Consider the following 16,002-nt stretch of genomic DNA (forward strand, 5'->3'; position numbering starts at 1 on the left):
AATTGCAAATATTTGGGGTAATCAGCCAGTCCAAGAGAGTTGTTTTTTCTAACACTGAGAGTTTGGGTTCATCAGCTTTCACTGAGTTCTGAGAAATCAGCTCAACTCAGGAAAAAAAAAATATTCATTATTGACACTCCCAGTCATCCCCAGCATTGCTACTCACAGTACTGGTAAATTGTGCAAGGTACTTATCTATTGCTGGTTGCTTACTCTGTGACCATGGCTGTTACATGCTAGCTGCTAAAATATGTAGAGAAGCCTTTATAAAATTTGCCTCATGCAGATCTAACATGGACAGGGATGGTTCTGTCAGTGAACATCTTACAAGATGCAGGTCAACAGCACAGAAACAGGCAGGTTAGGAAAAGGAGTGAAGAAGAAATGCCAAAATGTGATGGAGAACGAAGGGGAGAACAAGCAAGCAGAATATAGGATTATTTGGAGTTTAAGAGCAAAACAAAGGATTATTTTAGAAACAAAATCATCCACTTGATGATACAGTTCCTTTGGTATGGCTGGGGTAGTGGTGACTGATCACATCCTAGAGCACGCACAAGCCTCTTTCATCACCCCAATCTGTCACAAGCAGAGAAACTTCATTTTTAGTATACTCATCATGACACCATTGACCACATTTTCCATATAATGACTGCATATTTATATTTTGCCCTAGTTCCACCTTGTGTCTCACCTCTCTTGCTTTCCCTTTCAGGTTCTACATTGAAAGCATCTCCTATCTGAAGGACAATGCCACCATTGAACTGTTTTTCTTGAACGCCAAGTCCTGCATCTACAAGGTAAGGACTCAGGGCTCTGGGTGGCACTGGAGTGGGCTGAGACACCTGGTTCTGCATCCCCTGACCCAAAATTTACATTGGTCACAGCTGGACTTCGAGACAGAGAACAGAAGGCTCTGGGGAGACATAGTGGCCTTCCAGTATCTGAAGGGGGCCTACAAGAAAGGTGGGGAGGGACTTTTTACAAGGGCATGTAGTGATAGGACGAGGACTAACGGTTTTAAACTGAAAGAGGGAGATTTAGATTAGATATTAGGAAGAAATTCCTTGCTGTGAGGGTGGTGAGACACAGGAACAGGTTGCCCAGAGAAGCTGTGGGTGCCCCATCCCTGGAGGGGTTCAAGGCCAGGCTGGATGGGGCTTTGAGCAACCTGGTCTGGTGGGAGGTGTCCCTGCCCATGGCAGGGGTTTGGAACTAGGTGATCCTTAAGGTCCCTTCCAACCTAAACCGTTCTTCGATTCTATGATACGTCTTCCTCCTCCAACCTTCTCTCACTCCTCTGCCTCTAACTTCCCTGGCACATGGCAGGAGCTTCCCTGTGGGAGATGGGGTCTGAGGTAAAACACCCTTGGAAGTAACTCTTGTGGTTGGCAGGAGGGAATCTGCAACTGCTAAAATTATAAACTGGCCTGTATTTAGAAGGAAACGGTTTGGTTTTGTGTTAAAATCCCGCGGCTGGTGGTGCCCGCGGGTGGATGCCGTTCGCGGTTCCTGCCCGAAGAGGGCGCCAGTGGCCGCGCGGGCTGCGGGGCGGGCGCCATCTTGTGGGGAAGGCGGCGGGGGAGCGGGAGCGTTGGGGAGGGCGTGAGAGGTCAAATGGTGTGTTTGTGAGGGCGACCGTGTGCGAGAGGGTGTGCAAGGAGAGTGTGAGACGGTGTGCAAGGAGAGTGTGAGGATGCGAGAGGTGGTGTGAGTGCAAAAGGAGGAGTAGGCATGGGGGGCTGAGTGTGGGAGGGATGTGGGGGCTGCATGAGGGCAGGACTGTACTGTGAGAGCTTGTGCATGTGTGAGAGCGTGTAAATGTGTCAGGGCACACGACAACACGTTTGTGACAGAGTTTGTGGGAGGGGGAAGTGATGGATGTATGGGAGGTGGGGAAGGGTGTCTGTGGGTGTGTACGGAAGATTGTACAGGAACAAGCCATGCATGGAGGAATGTTTTTTTGTACCAGAAATAGCCCTGCCTGGTAAGCTATTGAAAACACCGGCGCTGTAACTCAGAGCTGCCCCTTGCAAGGCACTCTGTGTGCCAGAGATAAGGCTGTCCTGGCATGGCCTCCGCTCCCCTGGCAGGGCTGTGGAGCTGATCCCTCCGATGCCACAAGCCAAGCCTGCAAGTGAAAGGGCAAGGTCCAGAAAATTAAGCGGGTCCAGAAAACGAAGCAGGCCCTGAACCCGCTGAGGTGCGTGGAGGCTGGCTGCATGCAGACTCAGCCAGGTGGGCTGGATGTGCAGGTCTGGGAGAGGTTTTTCCAGCAGCTGGGATTCCCTGGGAGGATCCCTCCTACCTCCCTGTGTGCTTTGGCAGAGGCCATTCCCAGTGAGTCACCTCCGTCCGCCAGGGAGGAAGAGGTAGGAAGAGAGAGCTGTGGCCAGGGAATGTTTGCACCACCATCCCTCAGCAGGTTTGTGACCTGCGCAGACACCTTACACCAAATCGAGCCTCGTTTTCTGACATCTGCATGTCCTCAAATGGAGGGCAAAAGCCCGAAAAATGGCGCTTTTCTTTTTTTTTTTTCTTTTTTTTTTTTTGTCCCAGTGCCTGGGAAAGAGGCAGGGTTGCCGAGCTGAGCTGTGCAGAGAGCTTTTGCTGCCCGGGAAAGAGGCAGGGCTGCCGAGCTGAGCTGTGCAGAGAGCTTTTGCTCTCTGGCAAGGCTGCAATTAGATGGTGCTGAGTCAGCCCTCCCCAGCAGCAAGCTCAGTGAGCATCATGTTTTGGTTCCTGGGGGGGTGGGGGAAGTTCCTTTCTGGAATATTGCCAGGAAAAGCTTACACTGTTGTTCTTTTTTTTCGGAGAAAGCTTAATCAGAAGAAGAGGGGAAAGAAAAAGGAAAAAAAAAAAAGTGCCTGCAGATCTAGGTTGGTCTATTTTAGTCTGACCTCTCCTGAAACCATTACTTTGCACATTCGAGCTGACTCTCATCTCCATCCAAAAATAGCCTTGCTGGCTTCCCAGTCTCCCATGCAGGTCCTTCCCCTGTTTGACTTCCAGCCACGGTGCTATTAAAAAAAGGCACTGAATTTGAAAGTTGGGTGCACAGTCTGTGCTAAGACACGGTGTTGATCTAAGTGTAGCTCATAATGCTGTGCTAGCACCTCAGGCCCTCAAATGTCCCCACGCACGGGGCTGCTCAAGTCGGGAAGGAAGACAACTGAGGCCTGTTTAGTTTGGGCTGCTGGTCCCCTGGGTTGCCGCTGCTCAAGGATGAGCCCCTGTTCCGAATACAGCTGAGGTAACCCCATCTGGGACCAGGGGAGCGAGGAAGAGTGTTTAATCATAAAATCATAGAATCATATGGGGTTGAAAGGGACCTCTGGAGATCATCTAGTCCAACCCTCCCGCCAATGTGGGTCCACCCAGAGCAGGTTGCACAGAAACTTGTCTAGGTGGGTTTTGAATGCCTCCAGAGAAGGAGACTCCACCACCTCTCTGGGCAACTTATTCCAGGGCTCTGCCACCCTCAAAGGGAAAAAGTTCCTCCTCATGTTTAGGTGGAACTTCTTAAATTCCAGTTTGTGCCCATTTCCTCTTGTCCTGTCCCTGGGCACCACTGAAAAAAGACCAGCTCCATCCTCCTGACACCCTCCCTTTAAGTATTTGTAAGCATTGATCAGATCCCCCCTCAGTCTTCTCAAGACTAAAAAGACTCAAGTCCCTCAGCCTCTCCTCATAGGAGAGATGCTCCAGGCCCCTCATCATCTTTGTAGCCCTTTGCTGTACCCTCTCCAGCAATTCCCTGTCCTTCTGGAACTGGGGAACCCAGAACTGGACCCAGTGCTCCAGATGGGGCCTCACCAGGGCAGAGCAGAGGGGCAGGATGACCTCCGTCGACCTGCTGGCCACACTCTTCCTGATGCACCCCAGGATGCCACTGGCCTTCTTGGCCACAAGGGCACATTGCTGGCTCATGGTCATCCTATTGTCCACCAGGACTGCCAGGTCTTTTTCCTCAGAGCTGCTCTCCAGCAGGTCATCCCCCAATCTGTCCTGGTGCTTGGGGTTATTTCTCCCCAGGTGCAGCAACCTACACTTGCCCTTGTTGCCCAAGAGAGAAATCACAAGCTATACTGTGCCACGTACCCTTAGGGCCAGAGAACGGGCTCTGAGCCACTTCACCTACTAGTGTAGACCTGGTCATAACATCGACGTATGGTTGCAGAGGCTGGTTTGTCCGCATGATGCCTGGTGTTTCAGAGAGGGGAAGGTTGGGGACTCTGGTCCTACTCCGCATTGCTCCTCGCTATGGAATATGCCCCATCCCAGCCCTGCCTGCAGCTGAATCCACACCTCGCTCCAGCCGCTTCCCTTGGCAGATGAACGTTGTTGGTGCAGGTGCCTGCGTGAATCAGGCACTTCAGCTGAACCAGGGAAGGTGTGTTTATTGCCCGCAGCGGAGCTGGTCTTCGCTCCCCAATGAGTTGTTATGAAAGAGGTGAAGGAAGTGCTTAATTTTAAAAAGCTGGCACTGGTGGAGGCCAAGGACACCTGGATCCTATCCTCTGTTTTGTTCCTTTTGTTTTTGATTTTGCCAGAGACAAGCCAACGCAGCGATTGTGGCTTGTAAATGAGGTGTGGCCATGGCTTGGCTGGAACACGGATCGTTGCAGTGATCTATATTTAGATCGCTGGTTCCTTGCCAGATGAAGTGGAATATTAAAAAACAGCAGCTTAAATAAATAGAACAGAAAAGTCACCACAGGAGTGAGCTGAAGTGACCCAGTGTATGTGGCCACATACGTAGGAGACAACATAGGAGATCTAGTTGTAGAATTGAGGCATAAACAGTATCTCAGTAAAAGTCCACTCTCTTCCCAAACGCTGACACTAGTAGGGACCAGAGACTTGAGGAGAGCACACTTGGCCACAAGATTAATGCTCCTGCTTTCTATCCCAAGCATGGAATCATAGAATGCCTGGTTGGAAGGGACCTCAAGGATCATCTGGTCCAACCTTTCTCGGCAAAAGCACAGTCCACACAAGATGGCCCATCCGCATCCCACACATTCAGTTGGAGCAGTGCCTGGACCCCTTGGTTCTGTGACCTCTCAGGCACAGAGGAAGGACCCTGAAGGGATCTTATGGGACCATCAGTGTCCTTCATGTGACACTGTCCAAGGAAAATGCTCAGAATTTCACCTGACCCTCCCAAGATTTGCTTTCATCCATGGCTGGATCCTATAGAACGGAGCAGTGAAGATCTACCAAAAGATTTGCTGTCACAGCTCGTTCTCAAAGCTACCCCAGCCCCAGTACTCACAGGGATGAAAGGGCCAAAAGCAGAGCTCCCATCCTACAAGAGATAATTTTTCTGCTCTTGTTGCTGTGAGTTTACCCTGGGCAAGGGCCAGAGGAGTTCTGGGGGTGCTTTGACACAAGTTCAGTGAAGACAAATTTTCTCATTCCCTTGCTTCTCTCAGCCAAGGTTAAGGCTGTGTTCCCCTGATGCATGAGTGGCATCTGTGGGAGAAAAAAAATGTATTTTCCAGACTACCTTTCACAAAATCACACAAGAAAATAAAAATTACCCCGATCCTCCCCCTTCCACCTGTCTTCTCCTCCCTCCTCCCCAGGAATCCCTTCATGCCACACCCAGTTATGCTTCATTTACCAAGACGTTACGCTGAATAATTGGCTTTCTCCACATCTGAGTGGGCAGGTTCTCCCTCACTTTGGTCTCTGGGAGCACAGGGAATGCTTTGAAGCCCAGCCAGGGGAGAAAACTGGCAGTAGCCAGGAGGTGATGCACGTTGCTCTTGCAGGAGCTCAAATGGACTCAACTCTCTTTTTCTTTGTTTTCTTCACCTTTCAAGGAACTCATTGAGGTTGACAGTGAAGTGGTGTTTGAACTGGCTGCATACATCTTGCAGGTAAGCACCCATCTTCTCTCACTTTGTGCTTCCTCATGTTGCATTAAATTCCTTGACTTGTCAAACCCAAAATAGCGGTATGGAAGTGCAGGCGTTCCTCCAGTTGCAGGAGAAAGACATCTTTATGAGGTTTTCATCATTTATACCAATGCAAAATAAGTGCAGCAGGCTCTTAAATCAGACCTCACACATGGAGCAGATTCCACTGCTCAACATTTTGCATATAAATGTGTATTGTGTTTGCACCAACACAGATATCCGAGACCCTGGGCTATGACGTAAAGACAGAGAAAATTTGAGCGATAAGTGTAATTTCCTAGGTAAAATCCATACACCGTGGATTCTTCTCCAGTGACTTTGCATCTGTTTTCCCAATGGATTTTGGCCCTCTGATGATCTCTGTAAGCTTCTATAAATGCCACTGTCGGCATTCTCTAAGATGAGCAAGGGGCTTAAAGACTTTCCCAAAAACTTCTCAAAAAAAAAAAAAATTAAATTCTTTTGAAGTCCTTCTCTTCAGGAAGAGGGAAGGGGTCAGAGAACGAATTCCCAACAGCGTTTGGTAAATCTCTGATTCCCAAAGAGGAATCTTTTCAGGGTAGCAGAGGTGGCTTTTTGTGAAAAATCTCTTTTTAGGAGTGTGACTGTGGGAGCAGGTCAGAGATAATTGTCAGAAGATCTTTGTTCCCCTTTCGTACAGTGTAGTTTGGATATTTTTTTTTCCCATCGGCCATGAAGCTATGAGGAGCCATGTGAGCAGACAAGCCATCTGATCAGACTGCACTAATAAATAACAATGCATTGCACTTCTAAAGCACTTTCAATGTTAAAGAAGCAATTAATGCGTAGGGATTTGAATCTTCATTAAAATCATTTTATGTAACAAAAATGGAGCGAGAGAGTCAGGATGGGGGACTCAATTAAAAGCACATTATAGAAATTGTATATTGGCTGCTGGGGGAATACACATCAAACAACAGGCTCTTTGTGAGAAGCAGCAATAGGGGTATGAATCTATTGCCTGCTCACCCTAATGAGTAACTTGAGCTTTGTAATTGTACAGCCAGAGCCAGATCTGCCACTGTAACCCTTGTTGCTGTGATTGTTTCTCATCACAGACAAACACAGGATGTTACGTATATTCCTGTAGTAGTTTGATGTGTAACTTAATGAAAACAGTCAAAACAAGCCACACCTCTGCTGTCTGTAACCAGAAATTACTACAAGCCGTGTTTATGACAGGATCCAAGCAAAACATACTGCGTTTTGTTCTACTTCTCACTGCAGCATCTAGGTCAAAGAACCAAAGTATGGAGAATCTACCCTATAAACTTGTTTTTTAAATTCAGAATGCTCATCCCTGTGCAGGCCAGGGCATATCATTTGGGTTTTGCTCTGTGTTGAACTATAATCATGATATGCTCGAGGACTCCTTCCTGCAAACAGGGGAGAGCTCATCTGGCCCTCAATTCACTTAGAGGGAAATAGGAACATAGTAAAAGACTGTCAGAACTCAAGTGATATAGTCTGCAACCTTATTGCAAATTGTTGTGTTACCAAAACAAATTAAAGCACCACCAAAGCTGAACTTTACCCCGGCCTCAGGACTGAAGCACCACTGGATGTGGGCTGACAGGTTTTGCGGCTGGATGGATGGATGTAAAGACAAAAGACCTGGATGCAAAACTCAGTCCTCTTGGCAGTGGAAACTCCCTCACTGCACAAACTACACTCTCGCACTGTGTTTTCTGTGTAGCTGATGGCAAAGGAGGTGCTTTAAGTGTGCATCATGCAAAATGCATATTGCCTATGGAGCACTGTGTTTTCTGCGTAGCTGATGGCAAAGGAGATGCTTTAAGTATGCATCATGCAAAATGCATATTGCCTATGGAAAATGCAAAATGCATATTACATTTATTGAGGAGGAGACTCACCACATTTTGAGGGTTTGCCAGATATGCAGTAAGACTCCGGTACTACTGGACTGGAACATGACCCAGCCCTTTTACCATCAGGCTGTGATGGTAATAAATAGGAATATCTAGTAAGGGAGCTAAATACTCCCCTAAACACTCAGCAAGGAGTTAGAGAACCCTTTGTCTTGCATCCCCTTGAAAGCTGACTGTGAGCTGGCATTGTGAAAGTCTAGTTACTAGAAAATAATGAGAATAGTTGTACAAAGAGTCAGGGGAGTTGCAGTCTCAGGGGCTCTAAGGTCACTAAGACCTCAGAGACCTTCTAGTAATGTAGCATCCACATTGACCCCAAAAATTGTTTATTTACTAGCATTATTTCCTGCAGGTTCTTGGGTATCCACTAGCAGAATGAGGAATCATCTGGCCCTGTACTAGGCAAACCTTTTGTTTGTTAATCTACCCAGCTCACTGCATCTATCATGGCACTTGAGATTGGATACTGATTCCAAAAAATACATGAGGAATCAATTACAACAGGAAATTGCTGCTAAATTAATTTTGCAAATGGAAAATCTTGAACAGCTGTTTTCTTTATTTTTTTTCTATTTTTAATGACACATTTTTAATTTTTCTTTCCTATTTTACAGGAGGCAAAGGGGGATTTTTCAAGGTATGTAAAATTAAAAGTTTTTTGCCATTGTGTGATGTGAGAATGAATCCGGTAAAATCACTGTGTGAGTGATGTGGCTCAGTTGTAGCTGTGTAGCAACAGGAATGCATCGCTGACATAGACAGCGTGTTTCCTGAAATCATTTCTTCACAAAACAAAGCCTTTGACCAGAGCATGCCTTGCAAACAACATTGTTTGTGACTTTGTTGTTGACAAATCTCTTTATATGCCTATGAAGTTCAGGAAATAGACTAGTCTTCGGAAGGAAATCACTAAGGAAATGACTTTATAATCACTGTTATATCACAGGCCCAGCCAGGGACAACATTAAAATTCCATCACTAATTGATATTTCAGCTTGAATTTGGACAGAGTTCTCATAATCATAATGATTATGAGAATGGTTGGGTTTGTTGAATTTCCTCTGTCCCTTGAGCCAAATCTTCAGACTTGCTGTAAGAAATTCAGAGGCGACTGTGCTCAGTATTTCAGGAAACTGTTAATGAAATGCCTAAGAATTTTCATTTAAGTTGGCAGTATCAGTCAGTTGTACATTAGTAGCAACCAAAGGTCAGATGGCTGCTTGGTTCCTCATATGAGAAACATGAAAGTCCTTCATCTGAAGCCCAGGAGATCTATGCTAAAAAATGCCCATACTCCATATATTGCTTTTGCTGACCTGAATGTGAGTTCAGCTGGAGGACCACATTGAAGTTAGTTTCCAAGAAGAAACAAGATGTGAATGGGCAGTGAGGTTGAATTGCCAGATAAGCCTAAAGAGGTGTCTTAATTTTGTCAGCATCGAGATAACACTGAGAGAAGACTGTAATGATATTCTGTGCACCCATAGGAGGCTGTGAATAGCAGACACTTCTGCCTTCTGGTGGACTGTAACTTCTGGCCAGCTAAAATTGAGACAAATCAGTGAAAAGGAACAATACATTGCAAATATTGCCTGCCCATTGTGGAATCTGAGATGGCATGAGGTAACACTTGCTAAAAGGAAGTTTAAGTTCCTGCCTTATAATTTCTCAGAACTTTAATCAACTTGCAGAATCCTGACATGCATCTCACCACAGAAAGACAAGCCCGGTCTTGCTTCATTTTTCAGTTCCACCCGATTTGGAATAACTCAGCTATCAGCAGTGTTTATTTAGGGGGTACTGGAGTGCATGTGGCTCTTCTACTTCTCGATTTGGTTTTCAATGCATTGCCAAGTGCTTAGCCCAGAAGAGCTGGACCAAGCAGAGTTTTGCCACTCAAACCTGTGATAAACCACCTCTTCCACCAGTTATGCTATGAAGAACAATGTTTAATTTTTCTCAGAATATCTTGGACAGGATGAAAACACGCCCAGAAAGTGTACATTCAGACTATGAAACACGGAATAGAAAGGAATCAGATGGCTCAGGGTAATAGGACTGAAAGCATTTTATCTTAAACTGTTTCCAGACCAGAAGTGGAAACAGCTGGTGGAAAGCATCCATCTGCTAAAACTTGTTTGATGTCCCTTGTAAAAGGGGTAGTTGAGTTTATCACAGTGCATTTCTCTAGACCACAGAGAAATGAGGAATCTTCTCTGAGAGCACAGAAGGTACCTCAGCACATGATGTTAAATGCTTCCTCCATATCTGTGTGGCAGTCTACACCATCCCCGGTAAAACAGTTAGCTCTTAGTCTTTTCCACCTGTGGATCACAGTGCTTTGAAGTGGAAGGGGGAATCCTTACATCCAAGCCAGACAGAGAAGTGGTATCATCATAACAATTTCCTGACACTGCCAGGGATCATAATTTATAAATGGGCTTTGGTGGCAAAGCAATCTGCCATATTAGTGGAGCTTAAAGACGATTCTTGAAGGAATGTAGAAGAATGCTACCCTGACCTTCTATGGTCTAGGAGAAGACTTGGCGTCTCCAGGGATGTCTGTCCAGCAGCTCCCCTCTAATGTGTACTGACACGGGTTTATGTGCTGGGTGAGATCCAGGTGCTACTGAAGTCAGCATGAGGTCATTGTGGTCAAGATTTTGCCTGCTGAGATTTGTGGTTATTCATATCAGCAGTGTAAAATCTGGGAGGCAAATCAAGCCTGGGGCCAGCCAGAAGAACTGCAGATGAGACAAATGGTCTGACTTCTCTTAGGGCTGAAGTTAGCTTCGGTGTTTGAAGTGAGTTGATGTAGAAATGCTGTTTGAAATAGAAGTGGCTACTCTTTGAAACAGAGAAGCTCTGCAGTTGTGAATGTTTTGCTGCTGAGATTTAAAGATAATAAATGTGCGTGGCAGCATACATTGCGTGAAGGCTGAACTCTTGAACTCCTGCTTTGTTTTTGAAGAAATAAGTTAATTCTAAAGGGTTGCATGCTTGGAACGCAGACTGCAGATTTCCCACACCTGTCCTGTCTACTGCCACCATCAGATTTATAGCCTGTGAGACTACAAATTTCTCTTTGGCCGTCATCCAGAAAAGTGCATAAGCACTGGTTCATGCGTAGCGGTGGGAGAATTGCTGTTCCCCGTGGGAGCCTTCCTATGAGTCACTGCTGATCACCTCAGGTGCTGGGAGACCCAATGCCAAATTGTCACCATTTCAGCTGCAGGTTGGTACCTGCCCACGATGGCCAGAGCATGATTTACCTCCAAACCCCACTGCACCCAGGTGGTGGATCACAAGGGGCCGGTTCAGGACTCCTGAATGCAGTGGCAAGTCTGCTTTCTGGGCCTCATGGAGCTCCAAAACCAGGAGTTCTAGCAGTCAGGTGTCTACCTCTGTGAACTGCTGCTGTCACTGCTACAGTGACAACAGGCCCCACTGCTGGTTTTGGGGGAATAATCCCATGCCTCAAAATAATGACCATGCTCATAGTACTACTCTTTCCTTCGCCCAGAAGGGGCTTATGTGCCCTTTCAAGTACATGTCCTACATCCTTTGGTAGGGCATCATCATGCGTGAGTCTCTCAGTGCTGATTCTTGTCATTGAGGAGTACTCCCTAACTCAGGCATCGCAGCAACTGCCCAGTGCTCAGTAAGCCTGGAGAGTGCACTGTCTGAGTCACCCTTATCTGTCTTGAACAGATGCCACAATAGCCCTTACAGATCAGTTTGGCATCTACTGCGAAGAAATTTACTCAGGCCTTTTTCATTTCTAATGTCTGTTTCATTTCAAAAACAAACCCATTAGAAACCCAGAGCTCCTGAACCCATTTAGATCAACTAAGAAAAATGTTTCTCAGTGTTTGCTGTAAGTGGTGTGTTTTGCAAGCAGAGTTGTACAAAGGGCCCATCTCTTACTTGATACAGAAGTAGGCAGAGCGAGGTTTACAATAAAAAGGTTTTCTCCTTGAGAAGTTCCTAGTCCTCTGCATTAAACGAGAGTGGTTTTCACATTATTTAAGAGAAGCCCCAAGTGCTTCAGCTGACAAGACTTAAAAAGGTTTGCATTTAGGCTGGGACATATCACTGAATTTCAGATAATTGAGTATCCCTAGTCAGCTGATTCTCAGGTTGAATAGGACACTTAAGATTTGATCTGTGCTTTTTCTTATTAGTTACAGAAATTTTTACTTCAAAGGCACAGAATCACTCATATAAAGCTCATAAACTAGTATCCTGCAGACAGATGTAAAGGTTATTAACTCAGGCTAATCTTGTTTCTAGCAGGGAGCTGAGTCACACTTGGTTGGCAGAGTGTGGGCAGGACAAATTCCAATTCCTTACATGAGCACAAGTCTTACAGGTGTGACCCTCTTTAGGCCTGCATAGAGGAAGGAAACAGAGTGCCCTGGCTAATTTTGGAGGGGGAGGATCACATATTGTTAAAACAGTTGAGATTTTCCCTCTAAGATAATCCGACTGGATTTAGAGTCCAGTCTAAGATTGACCAAAATCTTTCATAAACTCACACCAACTTCAGTTTTAAACGTTCAGAATCCAGCTTTTCAAGCTTAAACAGCTTCTATGTAAAAGCAGCTGGAAATAACATATACTGATCATTTGTCCCTCAGTTTCAGGAGGAGAAAGAAAAAACTGAGTAAAACATAAAACAAAATCCTGAAGCCTTGCAGCTCGTTCCTCAGACAGGCTCTCCTTGCTAGGTTTCTTCCAGTTAAGCAATATGAGACATTCCGAGTGAACTCCAAGTATCTCCCAGCAACATAAGAAAGAATAACAGGGGAGGAAAGCAAACGGCCAGTTTCCTGTTAAGCAGAATTTCACAATAATTTCAACATTTGGGCAGATGGGAATCTAGCATAGTTTCAGGCTTACTTTTCTTTCTGTGTAACCACGTGACATTAAACCAATTAGAATTTATTAAGAGGTTACGAAACTCAGGCTGCATTCTCGCAACCTTAAAGAGAAGACCCTGAACACTGTATTTCAAATGGTACCATTCCATCTGAGAATATCAGACTCTGTATTTTCTCTGGCATTCAACAGAAATAATTACCCTGCTGAGAACAGTTGATAACTTTACCCTGTGGGTTTGTTTTGTTACTGATCATTGTTATTACACATGCTGGAAAATGTATGGATTTCCTGAGACAACTGCATCTGTAATCTTGCAAATCTGCAAAATTATTGCAGCCAGTTTCCAAAAACTTGTTTTTTACCAAATGCTTATGAAGTGGCTAGGTAGACTTTTACTTCCATGTACAGACACAAATACTGAGATGTGGTGACAAATTTATTTGGCCCAGATTCATTGAACAGGCAGTACTAGAACTAAGACCAGAACTCGGGAATTCCTGTCTTCTAGGTCCATCTTCTAGTCAGTTCACCTTATTTCTGGATATCTAACCAGCTTTCAGGATCCCATGCAGATGGCTTTTCCTCTTCAGTTTTCATACTATTATTCAGTCTCTTAAATATTATAATTTCCACCATACTGCAGGAATAAAGTGGTCTGGAGGACACAGAGAAAGTGTATTTGGAAGCCCTTCCCCTGTATATTAATAAATCTGTATCAAAAGCACCCTTCCATGAATAACAATCCTGCAGGTTGGACACTTTCTAATATAAAATAAATGCAGCACAAGTGACCGGATTAAACAAACACTTTCTAAATACAGTAAGAAAATAAACACACTGAGATATTTCACTAGAAAGAGCGGGAAAGGCAGTAAGTACAAAACCACTTATGATCCTGCTGGAAACGTTTTAAAAATTAAGGGGTTTGGTGTTTTCAAAGAAGCCAAGAGGAAAGTGACCTCATGGCCACTAGCTCAAATGCAACCCAAGTCATTATTTTTTTTTTCCCTTTTCTTGATTTGACATCCTTTTGGGAGTTTAAATTCATTTATATTGAGACGAGTCTTGCCAGAAGACTTAGTAAATATATGGACCATGGAATTAAATACCTTTTTGTTCCTGGAAGTGCTTACTTTTGGTGATTTGAAGTTATGAGGCATTACCTGTATGGTATTTTCTAAGTACTGAGCAGAAATGCTAATCCCATCCAACAACATCATGAAGAATATCTTTTTCTTTGATTCTTAAGACTTTTTACCGTAGTGCAAGCAAGCTTTGCTCCTCAGTGACAGGAAAGACAGAGCTGACTGCTGTTAGCCCTTTCTTTTATGGGAGCCATTACTGATTCAGGCTTTTTCCCAGACTCTCAAAGATAGTTAGTCACCACTAATCTTGCCCTATTTGATGGTTTTCTGGGATCAGAAAGTCCCTGTTTGGAAATTACTCCCTGTCTTCCCAGAAAAGTTTTGGAAATTTCTCAACTTCCTTCTATGAGGAGCCAGCCTCAAAAAATATTCACTTGAGGGCAGTGACTGCTGCTTGTGCTCTGATTGTGCTGGGTTCTTTTTTTTTTTTTTTTTCCCCGGTTTCTTTCAAAATGTCAAAAAACTCAGTAAGAGCTGAGTACGCACGTGCTGTGGAGGAGACGTCTCTGGGCAGACCCAGGGAACTCTGTAAACAGCAACAGCTTGTTTTCTAGGCTGTCAGTCTCAGAGCAGAGTGGCCAGATCAGCAGATAATCCAGAACAGAGCAGTTTCTTGTTCAGACTTGTGCAGATATTTACCTGCTATGGAAGGAAACTTCTGAATTGGTTTTGAGCTCTTGAGCTCACAAAGGAGGATCTATCATCTTATGGTCAAATGCCCGTGAGATTTAGGCGGGAGTGGGTGTTCAAACACTGTTTGTCAAGAGACATTTGACTTGGCAAATGAGGTGCTACTGAGTGGTTTTCTATGTGCTTAAGTGTGGAAGTGGTTGCCTTAGTCCTTTATTGTAAGTGCTGCTCCACACACCTTCATTCTGCAAAATTTGAACCCGACTGGGACTTGAGCATCTCTCTTACAGATTCGTCTTGACTAGAAGTTGTGGTCCTGTTTTAAAACTACTTAACTGATTGTCAGGGAACTCCCATGATAATAAATGCCTGTAAACATACCCAAAATGCCTGCTCCAGGTTTAATGTTAGTGATTTACCCTATGGCTCAACCTAGCAATTAACCTGCAAATGCCAATTAAGAAAAACCCACCTAGGTCTCAGGTAGAGCCTGCTGCTGGGATCTGAAAACAGAGAAGTGCTGTGGGAAGATTTTTACAACATCTGAAGCAGTATCATGTCTCTACAAGCCACCATACAAACTGTCCCAGAGACAAGAGCAAAACTCGGGGTGACCTGGCAGGTCCAAAGGCTCCTTGGGCCTTTAGCAGATGTTAGGATGGCTGGTCTGCAGCTGAGGATGCCAAGACCAACTTGTCTGCCTGGTTAATGGCCCTGCTGGCCTACAGGAGAAGCCAGTGGGCTGGGAAATCTGGAGCTCCGGAAGAAGGATCTCTCTCCACAGCTCCAGGACAGCCACACATTTTGGCAGGATAAAGGGCAGGGTACAAGAAAGCAAAAAAAAACCCTGCTATTAAGAAGTAAGCCAATAAACATGAATTCTTTGGCACTCCTCAGTGTCCTGTCTGGCCCTCTTGGCTGTGTATTTCTACAATTTTAAAAGTAACAGCAACACTGTCTTCCTTCCCAAGCCTCTGAGGGAGGGTTTTTTTTTTTCATGTGCACACAATCCCTTGTGTGTTTAAAAGTGGGAAGAGAGGCATTTTGGGTTTGTAGGAGAAAATCCTATGGTATCATTTCATCTGCAAAAACCTCTCCCACTTCATGAGCTCTCCCTGATCTCTGGTGGGCAGTGATGCTGCACCAGCTAGCCAGTGTGGCCACTAGAGGTTGCAGGAAGGAGAATGCTAGCCAAGTGGCTGGGCCTGGTCCCAGGGAGGGTTTTGTGTAGCAGAACATAAATTCAATCTGGAATCTTATCAGTGAAGATGTTGTGCAAAGGCCAGGTCACTGGGGCAAGAGGCTAAGAACGACCTGTGATGCTAAGAAAGCAAATCATTCCTTTTTGCTGCAGGTTGTAAGGCATTAAATAAAGATGCTTTATTGCAGCTGAAAGCATCACTTTTTCTTCTCTTCCCCTTGTGTGGTTTTTTTCCCTGAACATGTCCGTGGGACCCTGCTCAATAGAATGTGACATGGTGGCTTTTGTGTCCAGTCACTGGTAGG

At 45.1% G+C, this 16,002-nt stretch overlaps 1 protein-coding gene across 8 annotated transcripts in view; it reads left to right on the plus strand.

Moving 5' to 3' along the window:
- Positions 1–16,002, plus strand: part of FRMD4A (FERM domain containing 4A) — a 410,059-nt gene that overhangs the window by 327,609 nt on the left and 66,448 nt on the right. For all 8 annotated transcript variants that reach the window (XM_014949098.1, XM_014949099.1, XM_014949100.1 and 5 more), the window contains 3 exons: positions 716–800; positions 5,832–5,888; positions 8,452–8,474. In XM_014949098.1, coding sequence (XP_014804584.1) covers positions 716–800; positions 5,832–5,888; positions 8,452–8,474 — 165 coding nt within the window. The remainder of the gene's footprint in view (positions 1–715; positions 801–5,831; positions 5,889–8,451; positions 8,475–16,002) is intronic.

This window comes from Calidris pugnax, unplaced genomic scaffold (genome assembly GCF_001431845.1).
Source record: "Calidris pugnax isolate Ruff unplaced genomic scaffold, ASM143184v1 scaffold125, whole genome shotgun sequence".
In the NCBI taxonomy this organism is placed as follows: domain Eukaryota; kingdom Metazoa; phylum Chordata; class Aves; order Charadriiformes; family Scolopacidae; genus Calidris; species Calidris pugnax.